This window comes from Papio anubis, chromosome 13 (genome assembly GCF_008728515.1).
Source record: "Papio anubis isolate 15944 chromosome 13, Panubis1.0, whole genome shotgun sequence".
Classification (NCBI taxonomy): Eukaryota; Metazoa; Chordata; class Mammalia; order Primates; family Cercopithecidae; genus Papio; species Papio anubis.
This window is the reverse complement of record NC_044988.1, coordinates 24,561,873-24,579,616: the sequence shown is the minus strand read 5'-3', so window position 1 is coordinate 24,579,616 and position 17,744 is coordinate 24,561,873. Positions and strand designations below refer to the sequence as shown.

At 38.3% G+C, this 17,744-nt stretch overlaps 1 protein-coding gene across 1 annotated transcript in view; it reads left to right on the top strand.

Annotated features, from left to right (window-relative positions):
- TMC1 (transmembrane channel like 1) overlaps nt 1–17,744 on the top strand; it is a gene marked incomplete at its 5' end in the record, with an annotated part of 220,939 nt that overhangs the window by 164,083 nt on the left and 39,112 nt on the right. The window contains 2 exons of the mRNA XM_031654756.1: nt 880–1,059; nt 1,184–1,345. Of these exons, the coding sequence (XP_031510616.1) occupies nt 880–1,059; nt 1,184–1,345 (342 nt within the window). The remainder of the gene's footprint in view (nt 1–879; nt 1,060–1,183; nt 1,346–17,744) is intronic.

Here is a 17,744-nt window from a genome sequence, read left to right as displayed (position 1 = left end):
TTTGATTCAGGTATTTGGGAAAGGAGATAGTCACCAGAGTTACTTAAAATTGATATTTCCCCATTAGAAAATTAATACGTGTTTTGGATTCTTTTTATTGACTTCCTTTAGCCAAATAATGTCATCATAAGGTTGCCAAATATCCAGGAAATAAGAAGCACATGTTTCCTACTTTTCATGTTTCTATTCCGTCTTCTCCCTCTCTCCCTCCTCTTCCCACCCCTGCATTATTCTCTTGTCTCTGAAATTATAGTCCATTCTTTCACTTTTGAAAGTTTTCTACGTTGGCTTCCATAACATTATGTCATGTGTTCTCCATTTGTTTCTCTGAGTGTCTTCTATTTCCTTTAATAAAACTCATTTTTTTTTTGGCCTTAAAAGTTTACGTTTGTCAAAATTCAATATTTAGGCATAGGTCCATCTCAGGGAATTCATTCATTCTAACTGATTAAACTAGCCCATATGCTGATGATTGTCAGATTAGAATTTTCAGTTTGAACCTCCTCCTCAAGCTGATCATTTTCCATTTCTTTTGGAAATCTTGTTGTGGAGTGTGTCACCATATCAGAATCAGTTACCACATAAAACAATATGTGTTCTCTGTGTAGAGACTGATGTAAATTGCCACCTTCACTATACCAGGAAACAGCCTGTTACTACTGGCACATACACGCACTCAGTCACATGCCTATCTTGAGAATGTGAGTTGAATATTGTCCTTGTCATTTTGAGATCAAATTCTAAACATGCTTAAAATAATCATTTTTGATCTTAAAAAAGATCAAAGAAGTCTAGCTCAGAATCTTCCAAAATTCTGGCAAAAAGCAATAATAACTTTAAACACCATTAACTTAGTTTCTCCCTTGTGCCTCCTTGTAGATGAACATGGTTATGTCCCTCCTAGGGATGTTCTGTCCAACATTGTTTGACTTATTTGCTGAATTAGAAGACTACCATCCTCTCATCGCTTTGAAATGGCTACTGGGACGCATTTTTGCTCTTCTTTTAGGCAATTTGTATGTATTTATTCTTGCATTAATGGATGAGATTAACAACAAGGTAAGCCTCGTTTCTGGATTGTCCTTGCCATAAGATTGTTGTTCAATTCCTAGTCTCACGTTTGCCAAAATGCCTTTGAAATCTCTATGGTCTTCATTTTCGTTTCTATCTTTTTGCTTTCTAGATTGAAGAGGAGAAGCTAGTAAAGGCCAATATTACCCTTTGGGAAGCCAATATGATCAAGGCCTACAATGCATCATTCTCTGAAAATAGCACTGGACCACCCTTTTTTGTTCACCCTGCAGATGTACCTCGAGGACCTTGCTGGGAAACAATGGTGGGACAGGTAATGCCCCCAACAGAAGTCTATGGCAATTAGTAGATTAAAAAAAGAGAGTCAATATCTCTTCCATAAGACTGTCTTTTTAAAAATTGCTTATTAGTAAAAATAGTTAAGATTTGTTGAATGTTGGCTGTGTGCTGGCTCTGAATTTCATGTATATTATCTCATGCTGTTTGCAAATCTATCCTTTGAGGTAAATACTATTTGTATGCCCCCTTTACAGTTGCATATAAAGGAAGGACAGTTGAAAATGGTGCAAAGAGATGTTTACTATCTGTGTTATACTAAAGCACTCGATTTAGATACAGGCCAAAGCAAATATTTAAATGAAACTCTATTTAGTGTTACTTGTTTGCTGTAAAACAAAACAAAACAAACAAAAATAGAGTCTTGGGGGTGGCCAAGACAGCCAAATAGAAGCAGCTGAAGTGCTTGGCTCTCATGGAGAGGAATAGAAGGGGTGAGTAAATACAGCACCTTCAACGGAAACATCCAGGTACATGCATTGGATCTAATCAAGGAAACAACTTGACTCACGGAGAGCAGAGAAAAGCAAGGCAGGGTGACACCCCACCTGGTACTGACATGAAGCCAAGGGATCGTCCTCTGCCCAGGGAAGTTGTGAGTGAATGCACGACCTTGGGAACCCATGCTTCTCCCGTGGATCTTTGGAACCTTGTGTCAGGAGATCCCCTCAGGAACCCACTCCACCTGGGCCTTCAGTCTGACACACAGAGCTATGTGGAGTCTCAGCAGAGCAGCCACTTAAGCACATGCAGAGACCCGGGAGCTTTCGATACCTGGGCTTTTCCTTTTCAGGCTTCCTGTCAAAAGTAGCTACACCTCCGGCAAAACAAGAGGTTAGAACCCCCCCAACCACACCCCTTAGAAAAGGGGCTGAATCCAGTGACAGTCTGCAGGCCCCACTTCACAGCACCTCACAGAATGAAACCCACTGGCTTACAACTCCAGCCAGTCACTGGTAGAAGTGTTACACCTCCCTGAGACAGAGCTCCTGGGGGAAAGGGTGGGCCATCATCTTTGCTGTTTGGTTGACTTAGCCATTCCATCCTTCAGGCTTCAGAGACTCCAAGCCAATCAGGGGATGAAGCAGACCGTGAGCACAGCATAGCTGCTCTATGAAAACGTGGCCAGACTACTTTTTCAAGTGGGTCTCTGATCCCATTCCTCCTCACTGGGTAGGACCTCCTAACGGGGGTCTCCAACCACCTCCTACAGGTGTATTTGGGCCAGCAATGGGTCTGTACATTTCTGGGATGGAGCTCCCAGAGGGAGGGGCAGGCTGCCATCTTTGCTGTTTCATAGCCTTCATTGTTGCTACCTCCAGATAATAAAACATCTGAAGTGACTAGGGACTGATGTGGGGTCCCAATATACTGCAGCAACCCTGTGAAAAAGTGACCAGACTTTTACATGGGTGCCCATTCCCATATCTCCTCACCGGACAGGTCCTCCAGGCCTCCAGCTACACTCTGCCAGAGTTATCGATCAAGTAGCAGTTTTCTAACTCCCTGGACAGGATTCCCAGGGGCAACTGAAAACCTCTCTGCCATTACCTCTGCAAGGCAGAGGCAGTAGAGCTGTTAGAACCCTTGGACTAACAAAGGAACAAAGACCCTAAGTGCCTCATCCATACCTCCAACAAGCTGCAGTTGACTCCAGGAGAGAAGGCCAGTTTGTCTCTCACAGGTCCTACCTACCCCCACCTTCTGCTTGTCACCAGACAGGGAACCCCGAGCTTGTACCTACAACATAGACTATCCATTCTGGGATAATTGCAAAGAGTAATTGCTGACCTGCATCTCAGTGGGGTGTAGCCCCCAGGAGACAAGCAAAAGACCCTTGGCCATAACCATGCTAAGGTATCTTCTACTGCCGCCAAGTTGAAGAAGAAACATAACACTGAGATTGCCCCAGAGCTGAAGGGGCAGTCCAGGAGTGCTGAGTCATAATCTATAGCCAGCTCTCAACAGGGAAAGAAATCTACACTTTCAGAGCATTGAGAAGGAACATGCCTACAAAAATGAGGAAACAGGGGAGCCACACAACCAAGCAAGAGTCTACCAACTGACCAATATGCCTAAGTGCCACCTACCGGATCACCTTCCCCAAAGCTTCAATGCCAAAAATACCTCACTAACATACCCCGCTCTGAAACCAAAGACAAGTTGTCAGCTTCAAATAAAGACCCTGCGCAAAGTCTTGGCCCCATGAAAACTTCCAGGAAAGATGTCTATTGACTGTATTCAATCTACATTGCAGTCAAAGGAACACCTACACACAGAGATGAGAAAGAACCAATGCAAGAACTCTGGTAACTCAAATGACCAGAGTGTTGTATGTCCTCCAAACAACCACACCAGTTCTCCAACAAGAGTTCTTAATGAGTCTGAGCTAGCTGAAATGACAGAAATAGAATTCTGACTATGGAGAGGAATGAAGATCATTGAGATTCAGAAGAATGGCAAAACCCAATCCAAGGAAACTAAGAATCACAATGACACAATACTGGAGCTTAAAGACAAAGTAGCTGGTTTAAAAAAAGAAGCTAATAGGTCTCATAAGGCTGAATAAAACAATACCAGAATTTCACAATGTAATCACAAGTATTAACAGTAGAATAAACCAAGCTAAGGAAAGAATCTTAGAACTTGAAGACTGGCTCTCTGAAATAAGACAGTCAGATAAAAATAAAGGAAAAAGAATAAAACGGGAAGAACAAAACCTGCAAGAAGTATGGGATTATGTAAAGGCCAAATCTATGAATCATTGGCATCCCAGAAAGGGAGGGGGAGAAAGCAAACAACTTGGAAAACATATTTCAGGATATTATCCATGAAAACTTCCCCAACCTTGCTAGAGAGGCAAATTTGCTACCAGTCCTTGCTAACAGTCAAATTTAGGAAATACAGAGACTTCCTGCCAGATTCCATGCAGGAAGATCATCCCCAAAACACATACTTGTCTGATTTTTTCAGGTCAAAATGAAACAACGTTACAGGCAGCCAGAGAGAAAGGGTAGGCCACCTACAAAGAGAACTCCATTAGGCTAACAACAGATGTCTGAGCTGAAACCCTACAAGTCAAAAGTGATCAGGGGCCTATATTCAACATTCTTAAAGAAAAAAAACCTTCAACGAAGAATTTCATATCCAGCCAAACTAAACTTCCTAAGCAAAGGAGAAATAAGATACTTTTTGGGCAAGCAAATGTTGAGGGAGTTTGTTACTACCAGACCTGCCTTACAAGACATCTTGAAAGGAGCACTCAATAGAGAAGGGAAAGACTACTACCAGCTAATACAAAAGCACACTTAATTACACAGACCAGTGACACTGTAAAGCAACCATACAAACAAGCCAGCATAATAATCAGTGAACAACAGAATGACAAGATTAAATCTACACATATCAATACTAATCTTGAATGTAAATGGGCTAAATGCTCCATTTAAAAGGCACAGAGTGGCAAGCTGGATAAAAAAGCAAGACCCAATCGTATGCTCTCTTCAAGAGACCCATCTCATGCTTAATAACACCCATATGCTAAAAATAAAGGGATGGAAGAAAATCTGCCATCCAAGAGAAAACAGAAAACAACAGGGGTTACTTTCCCAATTTCAAGAAAACCCTCAAAAAACAAAAAACAAAACACACACACACACAACAAAAACAGACTTCAAACCAACAAAGTTCAAAAAAGGCAAAGAAGGGCATTACATAATGGTAAAGGGTTCAATGAAACAAGAAGACCTAACTATCCTAAATGTATATGCACTCAATACAAGAGTACCCAGATTCATAAAGCAAGTTCTTAGAGACCTACAAAGAGACATAGGCTACCACCACCCAGTAATAGCCCAGGCCCTGATGAATTCACAGCTAAATTCTACCAGATGTACAAAGAAGAACTGGCAATATTCCTACTGAAGCTATTTCACAAAATTGAGGAGGAGGAGGAACTTCTCCCTAACTCATCCTATGAGGACAGTATCATTCTGCTACCAAAACCTGGCAGAGACACAACAAAAAAAGAAATATTCAGGCCAATATCATGAGGACTATCAATTCAAAAATCTTTTCAACAAAATACTTGCAAACCAAATCCAGCAGCACATCAAATGGCTAATCCACCACAATCAGGTAGGCATCCTTGGGATGGAAGGTTGGTTCAACATACTCAAAACAATAAATGTGATTCATCACATAAGCAGAAATAAAGACAAAAACCACATGCTTATCTCCATAGATGCAGAAAAAGCTTTCAATAAAATTCAACACCCCTTCAAGTTAAAAACTCCCAATAAACTAGGTATTGAAGGAACACATATCAAAATAATAAGAGCCATCTATGACAATCCACAGCCAAAATCATAATGAATGGACAAAGCTGAAAGCATTCCCCCTTGAAAACCAGCACAAGACAACGATGCCCTCTCTCACCACTCCTATTCAACATAGTATTTGAAGTTCTGGCCAGGGCAATCAGGCAAGAGAAATAAATGAAGGATATTAAAATAGGAAAAGAGGGAGTCAAATTATCTTTGTTTGCAGATGACATGATCCAATATCTAGAAAACCGCATTGCCTCAGCCCAAAAGCTTCTTAAGCAGATAAGCAACTTCATCAGTCTCAGGATACAATATCAATGTGAAAAATTGCTAGCATTCCTATACACCAACAACAGGCAAGCAGAGAGCCAAATCATGCATAAACTCACATTCACAATTGCTACAAAGAGAATAAAATACTTAGGAATACAGCTAACAAGGGAAGTGAAGGACCTCTTCAAGGAGAACTACAAACCACTGCTCAAGGAAATCAAAGAGGACACACACAAATGGGAAAACATTCCATGCTCATGGATAGGAAGAATCAATTTTGTTAAAATGGCCATACTGCCCAAAGTAATTTGTAGATTCAGTGGTATTCCCATTAAACCAAGATTGAAATTCTTCACAGAATTAGAAAAAAACTATCTTAAAATTCATGTGGAACCAAAAAAGAGCTCGTGTAGCCAAGACAATCCAAAGAAAAAAGAATAAAACTGGAGGAATCACTCTACCTGACTTCAAACTATACTACAGGGCCACAGTAATCAAAACAGCATGGTACTGGTACAAGAACAGACACATAGACCAATGGAACAGAATAGATAACTCAGAAATAAAACCACACACCTACAACAATCTGATCTTTGACAAACCTGACAAAAACAAGCAATGGGGAAAATATTCTCTATTTAATAAACGTTGCTGGGAGAAGTGGCTAGCCATATGCAGAAAATTGAAACTAGACCCCTTCTTTACACCATATACAAAAATTAACTCAAGATAGGATTAAAGGCTTAAATGTAAAACCCAAAACTATAAAAACCCTAGAAGAAAATCTAGGCAATATCATTCAGGACATAGGCACAAGCAAAGATTTCATGACAAAAATGCCAAAAGCAATTGCAACAAAAGCGAAAATTAACAAATGGGATCTAACTAAACTAAAGAACTCCAATAAAGCAAAAGAAACTATCATCAGGGTGAACAGACCACCTACAGAATGGGAGAACATTTTTGCAATCTATCTGACAAAGGTCTAATATCCAGAGTCTACAAGGAACTTAAACAAATTTACAAGAAAAAAACCTGAATCCCATTAAAAAGTGGGCAAAGGACATGAACAGACACTTCTCAAAAGAAGACATACATGTGGCAAACAAGCATATGAAATAAAGCTCCATATCACTGATCATTAGAGAAATGCAAATCAAAACCACAATGGGATACCATATCACACCAGTCAGAATGATTAGTAATAAAAAGTGAAAAAATAATATGCTGGCAAGGTTGCAAAGAAAGAGGAATGTTTATACACTGTTAGTGGGAATGTAAATTAGTTCCACCATTGTGGAAAGCAATATAGCAATTCCTCAAAGAGCTAAAAGCAGATCATTCAACCCAGCCATTCCATTAGTGGGTATATACCCAGAGGACTATAAATCATAAAGACACAGGCATGCGAATGTTCACTGCAGCACTATTCACAATAGCAAATACATGGAATCAACCTAAATGCCCATCAATGACAGATTGGATAGGAAAAATGTGGTATGTATATATACCATGGAATACTATGCAGCCATAAAAAAGAATGAGATCATGTCTGTTGCAGAAAAATTGATCTATTATCCTTAGCAAACTCATGTAGGAAAACCAAATACTGCCTGTTCTCACTTATATGGGAGCTAAATTATGATAACTCATGAACACAAAGAAGGAAACAACAGACACTGGGGTCTACTTGAGGGTGGAGGGTGAGAGGAGGGAGAGGAGCAGAAAAGATAACTATTGGGTCCTGGGTTTAATATCTAGGTAATAAAATAATCTGTACAACAAACTCCCATGACACAAATTTACCTATGTAACGAAGTTTCACATGTACTACTAAACCTAAAATAAAAGTTTTTTTTCTTTTAAATAGATAGATTATTTGGGGAGTACACATTAAGAAATTTTAATAATGTCAATTTTTGTTAAATAATTTTCCCTTAAGAGAAATAAAATACTATTTTAAATCATCTGTTTTCACAATGATTTTGTAAATAACCCCAGCCCAGAACTAGCCATACTTTACCAGAGAAAAGAAATAATGTTTCATATGGCTTTCTATCCCTTAAGGGAAACCAAGACAAATAAAACCAAACAAAACCCAAGAAAAAAATCTACTTCTGATCTCTTATTTTTATACAAATCCAATTTATATTTTGAAAAGCTTTTATGATTTTGTGTAGTTAGAATTGATATTCCTAATGTGCAGCCCATAAAGTGATTTTGGGGTTTCAGATTATCATTGAGAACAGCCTTTGTCATAAAGCTTCTATGTATTAGACAGCAGTTCAGTTTAGTACTGAATGTAGTCTTTGTGAAAAATTATTTGAATAATTTTTTACTGCATTTTTTTGTAAGATAACATAAAAAATGAAGGACTAGCATTAGTTTTATAAAATTCATATAATTTAAACAAATATGTAAATCATATCTTCAGCCTCAATCAGATGCTCATCAAACTTAAGCCAATCAAGATTTCAGCTGTGAAAGAAAAAAAATAAGGGAAGTGTGTATAATGTTAGACATATATCATTAATGACTGAGTACAAAAATTATGGTATAATTGGGAATTCTATTTTACTTTATTTGTTAAGCTTTCAGGAACTAGGTTTTTTTAAAACCTGTCTGTAGTGATTCTCCTTGCTTCATCATCTTTTCTTACTGCCTTTTGTAGTTGGATTTCCCCCTTATCTTTCACCTTCCTTTCTCCATGGAAGCATTAAGCTCTAGTGGGAAAGTCTGCATAAGTGGGCCAAGGGAAAAGGGGTTGTGGTTCTGACTGGAATGGTGATTAGGCAGATGGAATCTCTGGGAGCAAAAAGAATATATAGGACCTAACAAATCTGAGTGTGGCAAGGTCTGGCCTTTAAGAGATCAATATCTGTATCCATGCATCCAAAATTTCTATCCTTTAATTGCTTAAAAAATATGCCTACAAAAATAGTAAAGGCAGCTGCTTTGCATGTAATGTTAGATATGCACCCTAATTCATTGTTCTGTGAGAGTATTGCAGATGTTTCCTCTTCTCCTCCATGGATACCCTCTGCTTTAATTCTCTCCAAGGATGCTATGAGACTAAAAGCACTTATTGTTTTGAATATAGGATAATGTGATTGCTCCTTTACTTCTGCAGATTCCCAAGCAGTCATTCAGTTTCATGCCCACTGGATTTGATAGGTGGGCAGCAGAGCCATTCCTCTTTAAAGCTATATCCTGAGGTCTCCACTTTGGGGAAGGGGAGAAAGCAACAGCTGAAGATAACCACAACAATGGCTAATGTGCCAAGTATTTCCTCCTCAAATTTTTACGTTTCACTCTGAGATATGTTATATTATTATTCCCATTTTATACATGAGAAGACTGAGACTTAGGTAATTTGCTCAAGATCTCTGAGAAAGTCAATGACAGGAGCCTCAATTTAGCCTACATACTCTGCTTACAGAGTTGATGTCTTTGTTCACAGTGCTAAATTGTCCCCTAGTTAGCATCAGCACACACTCCCCAAACTCCTGCCTGCAATGTCTATATTTGGTGATCCTTTATGATGTTCCTTGCCTATTGTTTTCCCTTCACCTATTAATAAATTATTCCTTTAGCTTTATTGATCAAAGCTGCATTGTAACTAATGTCATGTGTGCAAAGTTTTTAGGTGCAGAGTGTGGGGTTTAGCAGGAGGCCTGTGTGGGGGCTGTGCTCCCCATTCTGACAAGCATACAAGGAGCTAGGATGATATCCTTAAGATTGGCTGGGCTACCATTTTTTGGATTCCCTTTCTTTTAAAATATATTTTTCCTATGGTATATGAATAAACATTAAAAATTTTTAATACAATGTATCAGAGGAACCCACCCCTGATAGTTAATGTGGGTTCTTTTCTATTTCTCTAAGTGTCAGCTGGTTTGAGAAATAAAGGGAAAGAGTATAAAAGAGAGAAATTTTAAAGCTGGGTGTCCGGGAGAGACATCACATGTTGGCAGGTTCCATGATGCTCCCTGACCCGTAAAACCAGCAAGATTTTATTCACGATTTTCAAAAGGAGAGGGAGTGTACGAATAGGGTATGGGTCACAGAGATCATATGCTTCACAAGGTAATAGAATATCACAAAACAAATGGAGGCAGGGCGAGATCACAGGACCACAGGACTGGGCAAAATTAAAATTGCTAATGAAGTTTCGGGCACGCAATTTCATTGATAACATCTTATCAGGAGATAAGGTTTGAGAGCAGACAACTTGTCTGATCAAAATTTATTAGGTGGGAATTTCCTTGTCCTAATAAGCCTGGAAATGATACAGGAGACTGGGGCTTATTTCATCCCTTCGGCTTCGACCGTAAAAGACAGCCACCTCCTCAGGGGCCACTCATAGGCCTACCCTCAGTGGCGCATTCTCTTTCTCAGGGATGTTTCTTGCTGAGAAAAAGAATTCAGTGATATTTCTCCTATTTGCTTTTCAAAGAAGAGAAATATGGCTCTGTTCTGCCCAGCTCACCGGAAGTCAGAGTCCAAGGCCATCTTCCTTGTTCCCTGAACATTGCTGTTATCCTGTTCCTTTTTCAAGGTGCCCAGATTTCATATTGTTCAAGCACACATGCTCTACAAACAATTTGTGCAGTTAACACAATCATCACAGGGTCCTGAGGAGACATACATCCTCCTCAGCTTACGAAGATGATGGGATTAAGAGATTAAAGTAAAGACAGGCGTAGGAAATCACAAGGGTATTGATTGGGGAAGTGATAAGTGTCCATGAAATCTTCACAATTTATATTCAGAGATTACAGTAAAGACAGGCATAAGAAATTATAAAAGTATTAATATGGGGAACTAATAAATGTCCATGAAATCTTCACAACTTATGTTCTTCTGCCATGGCTTCAGCCAGTCCCTCCATTTGGGGTCCCTGACTTCCTGCAACAACAGTGTTTGAATCCTCTTCAGATATTTTATGTGAAAGTTAGGTCACTGCTTGGGAAAGAATAGAATTTCAACCTTTGGGATGAGGATGCTTAAGAGGATGTGGAAGACTTCCAAACCACTCTGAAATGTTTTCTTACCTGAGGAAGTCTTCTAGACCTGGCAGTAGAAACCTAAAAATATCCCTCATAGCCTTCCTCTAATTGATGCTAGTTATTCAAATCTGAGCTCAACATTGCCTGGAAAGGGTGGGCATGGAGGCATGTATCTGTAGTCCCAGCTACTCAGGTGGCTGAGACAGGAGGATTGCTTGAGTCCAGGAGTTCCAGGTCAGCCTAGGCAACATAGCAAGAACCCTGTCTCTAAATACATACATACATACAAAGAACTGCCTCAGGAAAGGAAAGGAGAAAAAGAGTAGGAAGGAGAAAAAATTGTGTCCAAAAATAATCACAGGAATACTATCAATCATTCATTCATTTTGTATTTATTGAGTGCATGGTAATTGCTGGGCATTGTGTTAGATACTAGAGATACACTGGGGAACAAATATGGGTCAAAAATTGTAAATTTACAATGGTAACAAGCACTACAGGGATGAAATGCATAGACCCTTGAAACTTTTTATAGGGAGTTTACCCTTGTCAGGGAGTTGAGAGAGACTGCTAAATTAGTGATGTTGTAGGGATGCATAGTTGCTGGCATAAACTGAGTCAAGAAACAGGTGTAGCAAGAGTGATTGAGTAGAGTAAGACCAAATACAAAGGCCCTGTGGCCTGGAGGAGTGTGAAGTTTGAGGGTCTAAAAGGTGGCCAGTGAGGCTGGATCAGAGAAGACAAATATAAATACAGAAAAGAGAAAAGAAATGCAAAAAAGAATATGGATAGTTAGACAGGGGTCAGATTACGCAGAAACTTTCAGATTATGCAGAAACATTTCACTCTCTTGCTCCACTTTTCTACTCTGGTTATTGCAGCAAATAACTGCCTGTAGCTGTTACCTGATGGCATCTAGACTGTTCTGCACACATATTCTCACCTTTACCCCAGCATTCTCTGCAGTCACCACATGGAGCATTAATACTCTATGGGGCCATCCTTAACTAATGGGAAATGAGAGCTGGTGGATAAATATGCCCCTCTTCTGTCTCTTGAGTGGGCAATTCTGAGGCTTATTCTATATGTCTACTAAGTGGGTCCCCAGAAGGATTAAGACCCACTTACCTTAATAGTGATAGCTTGTAACACACCTTGGTGGAGAGACTTTCTCTCCTTTGCTGTTTTATTCTTCCCATTCCCCTCTCCTGTTCTCTGATATTATGTCCCAAAAAGTGCTACTGCGTAAAAGCCATTGTCCTAGGGGAAAGGGGGAACCAAAGCTGAGGCTGTCTCCTATATTTACATACTTAAGTTTCAATTAAGTTTTTGTTTGCATTGTATTTACTTGTAGCTAACATATTTATGGCAGATGATATGTCCATCTTCCATTTATAATAGTAACAATACCTTATAAAAATAAACTATATTAAAGTTAAGGGAAATATCAGATAAGTAATATTTCACATGGTACTTGGATATGGCGGGTTTGTGAAGATTGTACATGACAGCATGGGATTTAGGAAACACTGTTCTGAGGTGTGAAGCTAGAACTCAACCTAACAACTCCTAGTTAAATGATTCTTTACCTTAAGAGATAATTCTTATTCACTAGTTACTTTAGAGGGAAGTCTATATAGGTAGCTGAAAATAAAAACCAAAAGATTTCTCATATTACGGAATAGCACTAGTACTTCTGGTAAAATATATCCTGTTAGATGTTCAATGTCTTCAGCTGTAGGGCATGAATTACTGAGAAGGAACAGAAAGGGAAGTGCAAACATGAGCTATCACGAAAATGTATAATTGTACATCTATTTTTATGTTTATTGCCTGTTGCCATATGGGAAAATAGTGAACTTCCTTCTAATCCATAGCACACACACTTTGCACTTTGCACATAAATTTAAGCCCACCTGAATTTGAATCCAACTGAGATAACCAGTTTCTAATTTTCCAGATTTTTTCTTTTCATATATATGTTATGAAATACATACACATAATATGTATATATACATAGGGTCTCTGTTAACAAATAAGTTCATATCACATATACTGTTTTGGAACTTTTTAAAAAACATATTTTCTATTACAGCATAGCATTTTTTGTACCTTTAAAACAACTTTGTTGAGCTACAATTTACACATAATATAGTTCACTCATTTAAAATACACGATTTGAAAATTAACAAAGTTATTGAGGACATGACTTAGCTCTGGATCAAGTGAGCTTAATAGATATCTACAGAACTCTCCACCCAAAAACAACAAAATATATAGTCTTCTTGGCACTACATTGGACTTGCTCTAAAATTGATTATATGATTGGAAGTAAAACACTCCTCAGCAAATGCAAAATAACTGAAATCATAACACAGTATCTCAGACAACACAGCAGTTAGATTAGAAATCAAAATTAAGAAACTCACTCAAAACCACACAACTACATGGAAATTGAACAATTTGCTCCTGAATGACTCCTGAGTAAATAATGGAATGAAGGCAGAAATCAAGATGTTCCTTGAAACTAATGAGAATAAAGACATAATGTACCACAATCTCTGGGACACACTTAGAGCAGTGTTAAGAGGGAAATTTTTAGCACTAAATGTCCGCATCAAAAAGCTAGAAAGATCTCAAATTAACATCCTAACATCACAACTAAAAGAACTAGAGAACCAAAAGCAAACAAACCCCAAAACTAGCAGAAGATAAGAAATAACCAAGATCAGAGCAGAACTGAAGGAGATAGAGACACAAAAAACCCACCCTTAAAAAATTCAACAAATCCAGGATATTTTTTTTTTTTTTGGAAAAAATTAGTAAAATAGATAGACCACTAGCTAGATTAATGAAGAAAAAAAGAGAAGAATCAAATAAACACAATAGAAAATGACAAAGGGGATATCACCACTGATCCCACAGAAATACAAACAACCAACAGAGAATACTATAAACACCCCTATGCAAATAAACTAGAAAACCCATAAGAAATGAATAAATTCCTGGAAACATACACCCTCCCAAAACTGAACCAGGGAGAACTTAAATCCCTGCATAGACCAGTAACGAGTTCTAAAATTGAGGCATTACTAAATAGCCTACCAACCAAAAAAAGCCCAGGACCAGATGGATTTACAGCTGAATTCTACCAAAGGTACAAAGAGGAGCTGGTACATTTCTTCTAAAACTATTCCAAACAATTGAAAAGAAGGGACTCCTCCCTAATTCATTTTATGAGGCCAGCATCATCCTGATACCAAAACCTAGCAGAGATAAAATGAAAAAAGAAAACTTCAGGCCCAATGAACATCAATGCGAAAATTCTCAATAAAATATCAGCAAACCAAATCCAGCAGCATATCAAAAAGCTTATCCACCATGATCAAGTTGGCTTTATCTGTGGAATGCAAGGCTGGTTCAACATACACAGATCAATAAACATGATCTATCACATAACAGAACTAAAGACAAAAACCACATGATTATCTCAATAGATGCAGAAAAGGCCTTTGATAAAATTCAACGTACCTTCACGTTAAAAACTCTCAATAAACTAGGTATAGATGGAACATACTTCAAAATAATGAGAACCATCTATGACAAACCTACAGCTAATATTATACTGAATGGGCAAACCTGGAAGTGTTCCCCTTGAAAACTGTCACAAGACAAGGATGCTGTCTCACACCACTCCTATTCAACATACTATTGGAAGTTCTGTCCAGGGCAATCAGGCAAGATAAAGAATAAAGTGCATTCAAATAGGAAGAGAGGAAGTTAAATTGTCTTTGTTTGCAGATGACATTATCCTGTATTTAGAAAACCCCATCATCTCAGCCTGAAAGCTTCTTAAGCTGATAAGCAACTTCAACAAAATCTTAGAATACAAAATCAATGTGCAAAAATCACAAGCATTCCTATACACCAACAACAGACAAGCAGAGAGCCAAATCATGAATAAGCTCCCATTCACAATTGTTACAAAAAGAATAAAATACCTAGGAATACAGATAGGAACTCTTCAAAGAGAACTACAAACCACTACTCAATGAAATCCGAGAGGACACAAACATATGGGAAAACATTCCATGCTCATGGATAAGAAAAATCAATATTGTGAAAATGGCCATACTGCCCAAAATAATTTATACAGTCAATGCTATTTCCATTAAAGCACCATTGACATTCTTCCCAGAATTAGAAAAAATATTTTTAAATTCATATGGAACCAAAAAAGAGTCCTTATAACTGAGAAAATCCAAAGCAAATAGAACAAAACAGGAGCTGTCACACTACCTGACTTCAAACCATACTACAAGGCTATAGTAACAAAAACAGGCAGACAGAACAATGGAACAGAATAGAGAACACAGAAATAAGATCGTGCACCTGATCTTTGACAAACTTGACAAAAACAAGCAATGGGGAAAGGATTCGCTGTTTAATAAATGATGCTAAGAAAACCGGCTAGCCTATGCAGAAAATTGAAATGGGACCCTGTCTATACACCTTATACAAAAATTAACTCTGGATGGATTAAAGGCTTAAATACAAAACCCAAAACTATAAAAACCATAGAAAAAAATCTAGGCAATACCATTTAGGACATAGGCATAGGCAAAGATTTCAAGGTGAAAACATCAAAAGCAATCGCTACAAAAGCAAAAATTGACAAATGGGAATTAATTAAACTAAAAAGCTTCTGCACAGCAAAAGAAACTATCATCAGAGTGAACAGACAACCTACAGAATGGGAGAAAATTTTTGCAATCTATCCATCTGACAAAGATCTAATGCCCGCAGTCGACAAAGAACTTAAACAAATTTACGAGAAAAAACATACAACCCCATTAAAAAGTGGGTGAAGGACATGAACAGACGCTTCTCAAAGAAGAGATTCATGCGGCCAACAACCATATGAAAAAACACTCAACATCACTGATCATTAGAGAAATGCAAATCAAAACCACAATGAGATACCATCTCACATCAGTTAGAATGGTGATTATTAAAAAGTCAGGAAACAACAGATGCTAGTGAGGCTGCAGAGAGATAGGAAGGCTTTTACATAGTTGGTGGGAATGTAAATTAATTCAACCATTGTGGAAGACAGTGTGGCAATTCCTTAAAGACCTAGAACCAGAAATAGCATTTGACCCAGCAATCCCATTACTGGGTACATACCCAAAGGAAAAGAAATTATTCTGTTATAAAGATACATGCCCACGTGTGTTCATTGCAGCACTATTCACAATAGCAGAGACATGAAATCAACCCAAATGCCTATCAATGATAGACTGGATAAAGAAAATGTGCTATATGTACACCAAAGAATACTATGCAGCCATAAAAAGGAATGAGATCATGTCCTTTGCAGAGACATGGATGGAGGTGAAAGCCATTATCCTCAGCACACTAACACAGGAATAGAAAACCAAACGCCACATGTTCTCACTCATAAGTGAGAGCTGAACAATGAGAACACATGGACACAGGGAGGGCAACAACACACACTGGGGCCTGGTGGTGGGTAAGGGAGAAGTGAGAACATCAGGAAAAACAGCTAATGCATGCAGGACTTAATACTTAGGTGATGGGTTGATAGGTGCAGCAAACCATCATGGCACATGTTTACCTATGTAACAAACCTGCACATGTACCCCAGAACTTAAAATAAAAAAAAAAGACATAAAAAATTTTAAAAAATACACAATTCAGTGGGTTTCTAATATATTCACAGTTATGTATCCAGCATCACGATAGCATTTTGTTTTAAGAGCTTACAATAAAATACTGGCAAACCGGATTCAACAACACATCAAAAAGCTTATCCACCATGATCAAGTGGGCTTCATCCCTGGGATGCAAGGCTGGTTCAACATTCGCAAATCAATAAACATAATCCAGCATATAAACAGAACCAAAGACAAGAACCACATGATTATCTCAATAGATGCAGAAAAGGCTTTTGACAAAATTCAACAGCCCTTCATGCTAAAAACGCTCAATAAATTCGGTATTGATGGAACGTACCTCAAAATAATAAGAGCTATTTATGACAAACCCACAGCCAATATCATACTGAATGGGCAAAAACTGGAAAAATTCCCTTTGAAAACTGGCACAAGACAGGGATGCCCTCTCTCACCACTCCTATTCAACATAGTGTTGGAAGTTCTGGCTAGGGCAATTAGGCAAGAGAAAGAAATCAGGGGTATTCAGTTAGGAAAAGAAGAAGTCAAACTGTCCCTGTTTGCAGATGACATGATTGTATATTTAGAAAACCCCATTGTCTCAGCCCAAAATCTCCTTAAGCTGGTAAGCAACTTCAGCAAAGTCTCAGGATACAAAATTAATGTGCAAAAATCACAAGCATTCTTATACACCAATAACAGACAAACACAGAGCCAAATCATGAATGAACTTCCATTCACAATTGCTTCAAAGAGAATAAAATACCTAGGAATCCAACTTACAAGGGATGTAAAGGACCTCTTCAAGGAGAACTACAAACCACTGCTCACTGAAATAAAAGAGGACACAAACAAATGGAAGAACATACCATGCTCATGGATAGGAAGAATCAATATCGTGAAAATGGCCATACTGCCCAAGGTTATTTATAGATTCAATGCCATCCCCATCAAGCTACCAATGAGTTTCTTCACAGAATTGGAAAAAACTGCTTTAAAGTTCATATGGAACCAAAAAAGAGCCCGCATCTCCAAGACAATCCTAAGTCAAAAGAACAAAGCTGGAGGCATCA